We start from the raw sequence: 10,817 nt of genomic DNA on the forward strand, positions 1-10,817 counted from the left end.
AGCGCTGTGTCACTCAAAATCATCTCACTGTCGCTTGAAAGATTGATTATCGTCCAGCAGGCTGTCTCTGTGCTTCCCTGTGAGCAGGCATGGTTTACTGCTTTCAGATTTGTACCTGTTGAAAGGAGAGCGGCCTTCATCAGCTGCGTTAGATTAAACGTGTTTTAATAAACAGCCTACAAATCCACCCTGAGCATCATTTCCATATGACTAATCATAAATATCTTGCATTAAGAGAGTTCTCTTTGCTTTTTTGGTAATCATTGTGCTGATGTGCAATATTTTATTCATGTGGAAATGATGCACATTTGAATCCAGCGCGTTCAGTGCATCCCTGTGCAGTGGAGTCTGTGTCCGCGCTGTTTTCCTTTAGAATCGGCTGCAGAAGTGACTCAGACCGTCTCCGATGAGAAAACAGAGGCCACATTAGTGTCTTTGTGTTGAGCTGGCCAGTTTTAATCCCTTACGCGTGGAAAAGAGACGAAAAGTTAATCGCAGATGGAAAGAGTGCAATCTTCAAATCTCAAGAGCAGCGAATTTGAATAGTTTCAAGTAGATCATTTTAACCTAATAATATCACGGAGCTTGTGAACTGTCTGTAGATCAATAATAAGTAACTGAGCGTCTGGTAAAAACGTAATTCAATTCAGTTCAACTTTGTCATTACACATTCAGGCGGTAGGCTACAGTATAACAAACACGCCCGGGCTCATTCTCTGCAGAGCGGTGCATAATTAATTAAGACAGGGACTTGAGTGCGCATGCACGAGATGGATGCCAGACAATAGGTATACGCAAAATAAATACAAAAACAATAAATAGACAGTAAATACAGAGGTAACCAAACGTGTACTGGCGCATAGAGCATATGTATGTGCAACATGTTCAAACTATATGCTGCGATTTTTAGGGGTGGTGTTCAGTAAATTATAGTGCGCATGTTAGTTCGAGTTCAGTCCAAGTATATAAACGTTCAAATCACGATGGTGATAATCGCGCTTGTGACGTGACGTGTTTCACAGGTCTTTAAAAACCAGAGCACTGCTGCAAAGCCAGATCACCCAAAGAAAACGTAGTAAAACCGTAAAACTGTTCTATATGGCTGCGATAAGAGCGCCTCTCTTCAGGCGCGCCCTGTGAACGTGTGCGCTTATCTGACCGATGGGCTGGATGCCATTGATGTGTTTGTCATGTAAATACAAGCCCTTTGATGGACACTCGCTACGCCCAAGTTGCTGCTGAAGGTCGCATCCCATTGGCGCACTTTTGGTCACATGACCTGTCACTTGGTTGATATGTAGCCGGATGGAACTTTTGGAGATTTGACGTACTGCTCCGAGGTTGCAGGGCACCAGGGCAACGCTTGACCCCCATTGAATTAACCACCGCTGGACAATCATACAGAATGAATTCTTACTTAGATTACACGACCTATAACCGCGGACCTAACCCCTTAAATGCCAAAGTTGGATGCTTCTCTTTGGATCAGGAGTACATGCAGAGCGCCTGTGCGAGCACCAACAGTTGCATAGCTGATGGGCGGCCGGCTGGAGGGAGCTCGCTCACACCGGCGCTGCATGAACCTCAAGGCATGGGCTACGCACATCAGGCGTCCCAGCCGTACCACATCAATCTGGATCTTGTTACAACGGGACAGGCCGGCTACGGCAAGCAGAACCGCGCTCACTTGGACTACGGTCACCAGAGCATGCTCGGTCAAGGAGAAGACCCCATGTATCTACAGTCCCCTGGCTTTCCTGTTGTAAGCATGGGACCCAGCAGTGGAACACCCGGCGAGGCGAACTGCAGGCCAGCAGCGCTCCCAGTGAGCCAGTACCCTACATATCCCTACGGAGAGAGAGAGCAGCACAGCTATGCGGCGTATAGCAAATACAGCAGCCTGATCCCCCCCGACTCCGACCCCAAGAAGAGCCCCAGCCAAACACCAACTTTCGACTGGATGAAGGTGAAGAGGAATCCGCCCAAAACAGGTATGTTCCCCAAAGATCTCGCCTCACGGAGGCCTGAGTGGGACTCATGTTTGGTGCTGGTTCGCACCATCGCATCTTCTTTCCTTCTTTAATGCTTGTTTTTGTTTTGCAGTCAAGGTCGCTGAATACGGACTCCACGGCCAGCAGAACATGATTCGCACCAACTTCACCACGAAGCAGCTCACAGAGCTGGAGAAGGAGTTTCACTTCAACAAGTACCTCACCAGGGCGCGGAGAGTAGAAGTGGCCGCCACCCTCGAACTGAACGAAACGCAGGTGAAAATCTGGTTTCAGAATCGTAGAATGAAGCAGAAGAAACGCGAGAAAGAAGGAACCGTGCCCCTCATAAACCGCGTCGCCGACTCCGCCGCTGGCCAGAGCCCGAACACCTCCAGCACCTCATCTCCAGCCGCCTCGCCAAGCTCGGACACTGCGGCCCCTAACTGACCACACTGAACGTGGTTTGCGCTAAATGACTGTCAGGGTGTTTTTGTGCCAAACGAACTTTCCGGTTGCGTGTCTCACTTTTATTTCTGAGGACATCTGCCTAACTTATTATGCATTCATGGACCAAATGTCAAACATCTCCTAGTTTTGTCAGTAAAACCATTTTGCAGATAAAGCATGTCGCTGCTTTAATTTCCCCCAAAAGCCCAAACATTTGGCCTTCTATTAAAATGATCACGCATTCAATTCAAGCTATGTAACTGTCTTCAGCCACTGAATGGCAGTTTTAGAATTTGCACTAGAAATGTACTTCGGAGAAAAAGGGTTGTGTTGATATGTGCACGGTGCTCGTCTGTCCTGTGCAATAATAATTGAATAAAAGTTCCTTTATTTTTGTGAAATGAGTCTCTTAGTCGCTGGAAAATGTGTTGATTCTTTCTTCATTTCAAAGCTCCTGTCTGATGTTGGTAAGATCATGTGCTTTGTTAAGGGGCATTACAATACAATAGGGTTCATTTAAATCAGTGATACCCCAGTATGTATAGTTTGACAAGAGGAATGTTGCAGTACACACCGGGTGGCTTCCTATGACCTTTTCACCTCCCAGTGCCTCCAGGCTTTCTAAACATGTAAACACTCCTGCCAGCTCACTTCCACAGCACTGACTCCTTCTGCACTTCTGCTCACTTGTTACTGCGCCATGATTTATGATGTGGGTTAAAGTTTTCGTTTCCAAATTTTCACAAATATCTGGCCAGAGAATATCATGCAGACAGAAATATCTCATAATCAAATATCTTTTGTACATATGATGAAGATGTACATATAAATATACACTGGCTTATGATTGTGGCCTGAACAATCATATCCAAACAAATATATTATAAAATCTATGATCCAAAGCATAAAAGTGCCCACCAAGTGCATTTAAATAATTATACAGACATGGTAATCATTTTAAAATATTGGTTTAACCTCTTAATATAAATACAGACATTTTGAGATTCAAATATTAAATAACACTAAATGTGAATTAGATTTTTTTTAAGTCAAGAAGTTAAGATTTACATAAAGGCATTTAAAGACGTTTGATGTGAATTAGTTCATTGTAGAGAAACTTACCAACTAATGTTTCTTTATAGTGGTAATGATGCTAACCAGGTGTCATGATGCCTACAATCCAAATTTAGCAATTATATTTACTATCCAAAATGACCAGTGACCTACTTGTATTTTGATCTTTTATATGTGATGTTAACATAAGTCAGGTAAAATAAAGGTACTCTGAAAACAAAACAAACCAAACAAAAATATGCTCTATCCATTAAAATAGTCCTGCATGCACTTCTTTGAATGTTTAAAAATATCTTTAAGGCTAAAATTTGATCTCAAAACTACTATAAAACAATGCCACCTCAGCAAATTGTCCAAATAAATGTACATTTAAGAATCTAAAAACAGTCAGATCTGGGATAACCTCTTCGTCAGCCTTACCTCCACCTAAAAGTTTGCAGGGACTTGACAACCCTGTTTCATTCCCCTGATCATCTGATGGACTGCTCCAATATTTACTCAGGGTGTTGGGTTTGCACAGTTCCTGCCCCGGCAGCACTGCACTGTCAGCACCCTCTCCACTGACCAGGTTCATCCAGAGTTCAGGCCCAAATTAATTCACTAAAGCCATGAGCCTGGCCAGCAAGAGAGGAGAAGGGTGCCTGACCAAAGGTCAGTGATGGACTAATCAACCCACAGCATTAGTCCCTCATCTAGTGTCAGTTAAATATACAACATTAACATAGATATCACATTTTAATTCTTCTAAGGTTGAGGATTTGCTCATTAGCAATGTAAGTTGAATATTTTTGTATATACTTTATCAATTAAACATAACAGAATGTTCAGAGAAAGGCTGTGTACACTGGGATTCCAATGTGGAATTTCCCACCAAAGTGTGTACCAAAATTAATTTCCAGTCAAATTGGCCAATTAGTAAAATGTATTAATTTTTCAGCAACAGAAAAAGGCACAGAAGCCTCAAAAACTATTTTTATTTTTTGTATATAGTGTGTCTCTGCTTTTAGTTTTTCAAAGAAACCTGCAGGGATATTTTCTCACTCTTCAAAAGTTCAGTCTTAGAGGTTGGTTGAATTTTCTGTTTCTCTCATTTTGTCTTTGTCTTCTTCTTGGCAGCTACACTTCCTTTCAGACCCCTAGTGTTTTGTTGCATTTGCACAGTGGAAGGATGGACAGAAACACTAGCTGTAAGTACTAGTTTTCTAATGGTGACAGTTTTGGTGGTCTACAAGGTTTTGCATGGTTGTGAGGTGTCCCATTTTCTCCATATCTTTCAATCACTTGTTGAACTCTAGTTTTGGAAACTCCTATATTTTCCTTCATTTTCTTTCTACTTTTTAATTAAAACATAACATGAACAAAAACAAATAACATACATAATGTCTACTTTAACTGGAAATAAATTAGGAGTCGTCTCTGACATAGCTCTATTTCTCTGTTAACTAACGTAAAATCTTGACATTGTTGGCAAAATGATCATTTTTCTTTGTTATCATTCAAGAGACCAGCTTTCATCTGAGATCATGTAAAAGATCATTGCTTCAGCTGCAGTTATCTAATTTTTTTTTGCTTAATGGGGGAAATTATGTTGGTGTAGGTACATTTGTTAGTCAGCTACAATTGGTGCAAGTGTAAGAAATGGTGTACGTGCTTCACTTTTACAACAGCTTTAAGCTCTAATGCTTATAATTGCAGCATTTTTGCAACGAATGTGATCATTAGTATGTTTTCCCTGCCCTTTTGGATGGCTTAGCTCTGGGCTCCCACTGGGTCCCCATCTGCAGGCGTCAGAGATGGAGCCACAGCCCTATGGAGACAGATGTTCAGCTTGCCTGCAGGAGGAGGATGTTTTTCACCAGCCTTTCAGCTTACAGGGAAACCTCATGCTACAGTAAGCGCGGTGTGGGGAGACAAGAGGAGGACAGTGGGGAATAGAGACAAGGTTAAAACACAAAAAAAGTGTGTCAGTGAGGAACAGTAGTGAAGAACAAACAAGAAGCAGATAGGAACTTTTGAGATTCTGTGGTTGCTACTACTAAATCATACATCTCAAGAGCCAGAGGTGGTGCTGAGCTGCTTTTTTTGCTGCATCACCCCAAGCAACGGCTGTAAGAGTGGTCTCAGTGCATACAACCCTTGCTATCCTCCCTCTGCTGCTTGACCTCACCAGGTGAGTAAAGCAGCAAGCCTCGGCATCCTCTGTGCCAGTGAGCCGTCATTCATCACCAGCACAGACAGCCCACTTTCCAGCTCTGCACGACACCAGGGAGGTCAAGAGTCAAGATAGAGAGGCCACAGCAGAAGAAGTGTAAGTATGATGTATGGCTTTTGCGCACTGCATACTGACAGGTGCAGCATCTACAATGTGGAGTCAGGTCGGAGATCTTCTGTGTCTTCTCCCTCTCTCTCATGCTGAGTACGGTTGTCACAAGAGCTTTTACAAATCAAATGCTGGCCTGGCTTGACTTCCTGAGTCTTGTTCAAGTCCTTCTGAAGCATGTCACTCCACAGGGGTACCTGAGCTCAAAGGGATAAAAAGAGAACTGTATACACTATTCATTGGCTTTAAACAAGGGGGTCAGAGGGGCATTTTGTATGTCTCCTTGCTTTTCACAGACACTTTGCTAAGAGTAGGGCCAGAGGCCTCATGCAAATAGCCTCCACCCCTTGCTGGAAATAGGCATAACAGGAAGGTTTCCTCCTCCACTCTCTATAGTGTTGTTTCTCAGAGAACTACACAACCATCCCCCTCCCCATGACCTGTACCCATATTCCTATGGTATGCCTTCAATCCATTACCTTGTACGTGTGTGTACGTGCGTGTGTGTGTGTGTGTATTACTGAAAAAAACAAATTTTTTCACAGCCATTTTCACAGATGTAGCTGGTTGGCTAAACTAACCTTAGCCTGAAACCTACTGCATTCTCTTAGCGCTTTCTTTTATTTGTCATCTTAGAAGCGTGTGCACAGCAGCTCTTCATTATGTTACTGTTTTTCAGCCCTGCTCAAATTTTCTGAGCTAGCATTAAAACAATGTTTAAGACAATCCAGTAATACTTAGGTAGCCTAGCCAATAAACTTTGTGAAACATTGGTGCTTTTTGAACATACTTTCTATTAATCAAATGTTTATGTAATATATCATATTTTAGTTATAGAAATTGGAAATAGGATATCATAGCTTTTCTAAAATAATTTTATCTAGGTTAAAATATGCTGATGGATTATGTTAGCGTGGTTACATTAGCAGATAAACATGAAAACTTAGCTGTTGGCTGTATCTTGGCAATGTCTTGATGTATTGCTACCTTCAAAGTGTATCTCAAATACCTCTACCTTCAAAATGCATTTCAATTACAGGTACTTTCATCAAAATATTGTTTTCAAAAGCACTGACTAATGAGACAACACACACAGCAAGGCATCAAGGCAGCTGCCTTCAGTTTTGGACACAGCACTAATGGTGATAGTTGACTTTACACTGTTCTGCTATCAAATTTGACAAGTCAAATGAGCCACGGTGAATGGAGGAGCACATTCTAGAACATCCTCACAATCAGACACTGGCACAGCACACCAACTCAACATTTTAGTTCATTATTGTTTCTTGTGGACATTGTCTTGATGTGCTCTGGGCTTTTCACATGTGTTTGTTAGACCAGTGTTAGAAGAAAAAAAAGATAATTTGTAGCATATGACCATTAGGGATGTTAAAGAATGTTACTGGACCTTCCCAAGGACAATCACTATCAGTTGCTGAATGACCTTTCATGGATCAATCTAGTACATTTATGCATAATATATTGTTTACAGAGGTTCAATAACTGGTTTATTTACAAGAATGTTTGGTAAATGATATAGAACAACCAGCACAGTTATAGTAGCTTGGTTTTAAAAAGTCAATGGTGTGAAATAGAGGGAGACAAATGAAAGGTGACAGAACATTTTATCAGTGACAGATTTACTGTCTCATTGGCTGCCTTCTCAGTCTCTTCTACTAAGCAGTGAAAGCTACATGTTTGTTCAAACAGATATACCCTCTCTTTCTCCCATCCAGCAGGACCTTGGTAAGAGTGTGTAAATAATGCACATAATCTGGCCATTTTTTAACTGTGATCTCTGTATAAATAATTATTATATGACTATTATATGATTATATGATTATATTATATTATATTATACCTTCATTGGTTCATAAGCAAGTAAATGGAGAAATCTGAAAGAGGCAATTACTAAATTCCAAAAATCACAAACAAGAGTAATTACATAATTAAAGACCACCTGTCCTTGCTTATTCTTTAAATTTAAATCCCTTAGTTTACTTAATACGACTGTTTTTGACTCATTTCCAAGCCTCTCATTAAGGCACATTACAGTAAATTTAAAAGGCCATGTCTTACATTTTTCTTGTTTATTTTTTTCCCCTCAAGATCCACTTATGGCTTTTGTCTATCAGAATAAAATTTTGTCATTAATAAATTTTACAAGACCATTTACAACCCTTGTTTAACTCTTTGAATTAAACGGCCTGTTTCTGTTACAGTGACATTAAAAATGATGTACGTAATTGACCCCTGTTTTGACTGACTGCTCTGTATTGCACTTCATTCATCCAAAAGCAGTTTGGGATGAAACACTCCCTATATCTTCAGTGTGATGGGGTGGAGCTAAATTATTGGAGGCTAAATAGATGGATATATGTAAACATATTAATGTTTGTCACATCATAAAATCAATACATTCAAATCAGTTTGTTTTTGCAGCTTCAATGATCAATGATCTGTATTTTATAACTTAAATATATGTGACTTTCTAACTTTACACATACAACCATAAACAATCTGTGATGTGGGAACTTTACACTGTCCCTTACACAGTGAAATATCACTGCTATCGACTTGGGTCATAACATACAGATAGATGCTTAGATATAGTACCTTCCTATGGGTGTTTATCCTGTGTGTCAGCTTTCTACTGAAGACCTATTCTTCTCCTCAGTTCACCTTGCTTGAGGTTTGGGTGGTAGCTTGTACTGATAACTTGAAAATCCTGTGGACAAACTGTCATGCTTTTTTGTCCTTCAGGAAATATTTACTACAGAACCTCTTAAGCACCACCTCAAACATCTTCTTACTGGTGCCTGTAGGTTTATCTACAAACGTGGGAGAGGAGGAGGTTAATTAGCAGCAAACAGCACACTGAGGTTCAAAAGGTCAAGCCAGTAGCAAGAATGAGCCTTGGGCTTTGAATGCATTCAATGGTGTGATATGTATCTGTTCCTTTATTCTTTACTCTAATTAAGCAAGCAACGAAAATGAGTTTATTGATAGTAATTGAGTCTCATCGAATGGCACTAACCTTAAACTCTGGAAGTGTCCCAGTGCCTTCAAACTGACCCCTGCTCTCCAGAGGAGTGCACTGCCTGTGTCTTACAGTGTGATTTTTGTGGAGGAGGGTGATTTACTCAGATGAGAGAGTGGTGCCCCTCCCCCAAGTGAAACGCAAATGAAAAGGAATGCCAAGATGAAAAAGCCTGCGTCTCCAGATAAGCAAAGAGAAGAAAGGAGCCAGCGAATGGCAAAGGAGCTCTCTTGGGGAGATGAGAGGTGCTGATGGCAGTGTTGGTGGTGGGAGATCATAGCAGGTTCCTCTCATCAGCCCGAGACTGTGTTTGATACTGGGTCTTTGTCGCCCTTTCAGCTGTGTATTGTTGGGCGGTGTAATCCTGGGCAGATTACAAAGGCTTCTTCCTTTCATATGACTATGCCCAGCAGGCAGGAGGCAGTGCTCATGGAGGGCTGGGAGGCCTTGCTCATTCCTCCCTTTTACCTTCAACAGGGGCTGTAGCTACAGGGACAGAGAGGAAGAGGTCAAACGGTCATGTCCTCTTTTTGGAATGCTACCCCCTCTACTCAATTCAGATTTGTTTTTCTCCTGTTACCATCCTATACCTGTCTAAAACTGTTACTGATAAGAAAACCTGGGCTGCTTTTTAAAAACTGTTATCTGACTGCAGTGAGTTTTGTGCTAAAAATACTTCGCAATGTGATCATCGTGATATTGTTTTTATACATAATATCTGACTGATAAGTGTGGTGCTTGTATTTGACATGTTGACCCGTTATAGTTCTCAGTAATAAACCTGTTTGCATCAGTAGTCAGGATTTTTTCTTAATTTACCCTTCTCAATTCATGAGTGGGTAAGCATTGTTCCCAAAAACGTGAAACACAATACATGTAATAAATCTACCAATTAAATGTACATAACAGTACAAGAGTCATGTCAAATGTCAGAGAGTCACCTAATACAAAAAGATTATATACAGCACTGAACATTGAAAGAAGTACAAGAATTTACACTATTCTGAGAGTCACTCATATTTTTCCATGTTTAATTTCTCTTGATGTGATAAGAAATATAGCATAGCTTTTATTAAAAAAAGCAACATATACTTATGCCAGACAAATCAAACCTCTATTGTATAGTGTAATTAGAACACTGTACACTTAATGATTGGAAAATTTAAAGGAGAAGTCCACTGATTAAAAATCTCTGCATAGTTACATGGTTAGGATGTAAACAAAGTCATTCAAAGTGGTTTGGAGTGAAATGGTTTATTGTAGAGAAACTTACTCCCTAAGATTTATTTACAATGTTGTTGATAGGAGCCAGCAGTGAGATGTTTCACATGCCTTATGTGTCTACATGTGTATTCTGAGTTTTTCTGTGTAATGTTGACAATAGTAAAATGAAATAAACACTATAATATACTAAATATTTTCATTGGGTAGCATTTTGCCCTGCATGTACCTCTCCATCATTGATGGATTTAAAAAAAATACTCTTTAGCTTAAAACCTTCTCAAAACTATTCTAAAACAGTGTTTCATGCATCAAGTAATATATTTGTGAACAATACATGTCTTCTGTGAGGGATCTTTTAATAGACATTAAATGGTTCAGAAGTCTGGTTCCTAACATTATCAGTGTAAAGAATTCTGAGTCATTAAGTTGCTCTGCAATGCACCATTTCATATGAAACCACTCAGCATGACTGTGTTTACATCTTAGCTATTTTGTTCTGAAAGAAAAAGGTTGAATTCCATGCTACCAGTAGGAGTAGTCTATAAACAAAGTTCATGATAGTCCATTTAGAATTTTCTCACCTGTAAATGACTCTTCTTTAACACTAGGCCCCACTCTTGTTCCACAGAATCCCACATTTGTTTAACCAAACTAGTTTCAGTTTCACAACATCGATAAAGTGCCCTTCCTCTCACACTCTGTAGAAGAGTGTGTGGATGTC

General features: G+C 40.4%; 1 protein-coding gene across 1 annotated transcript; it reads left to right on the top strand.

The window, feature by feature from the left end:
- Positions 1–17: 17 nt before the first annotated feature.
- hoxb1b (homeobox B1b) lies at positions 18–2,839 on the top strand. Its single transcript, XM_017685927.2, has 2 exons — positions 18–1,991; positions 2,104–2,839. The coding sequence occupies exons 1-2, from the start codon at positions 1,406–1,408 to the stop codon at positions 2,436–2,438; spliced, it is 921 nt and encodes a 306-aa protein (XP_017541416.1). The 5' UTR covers positions 18–1,405; the 3' UTR covers positions 2,439–2,839.
- Positions 2,840–10,817: the final 7,978 nt, after the last annotated feature.

This window comes from Pygocentrus nattereri, chromosome 13 (assembly GCF_015220715.1).
Source record: "Pygocentrus nattereri isolate fPygNat1 chromosome 13, fPygNat1.pri, whole genome shotgun sequence".
Classification (NCBI taxonomy): Eukaryota; Metazoa; Chordata; class Actinopteri; order Characiformes; family Serrasalmidae; genus Pygocentrus; species Pygocentrus nattereri.

Coding starts and splice junctions, on each gene's coding strand:
- hoxb1b (XM_017685927.2), top strand. CDS start 1,406: ATGAATTCTTACTTAGATTACACGACCTATAACCGCGGACCTAACCCC. Junction 1,992..2,103: donor GAGGAATCCGCCCAAAACAG/GTATGTTCCCCA, acceptor TTTGTTTTGCAG/TCAAGGTCGCTGAATACGGA.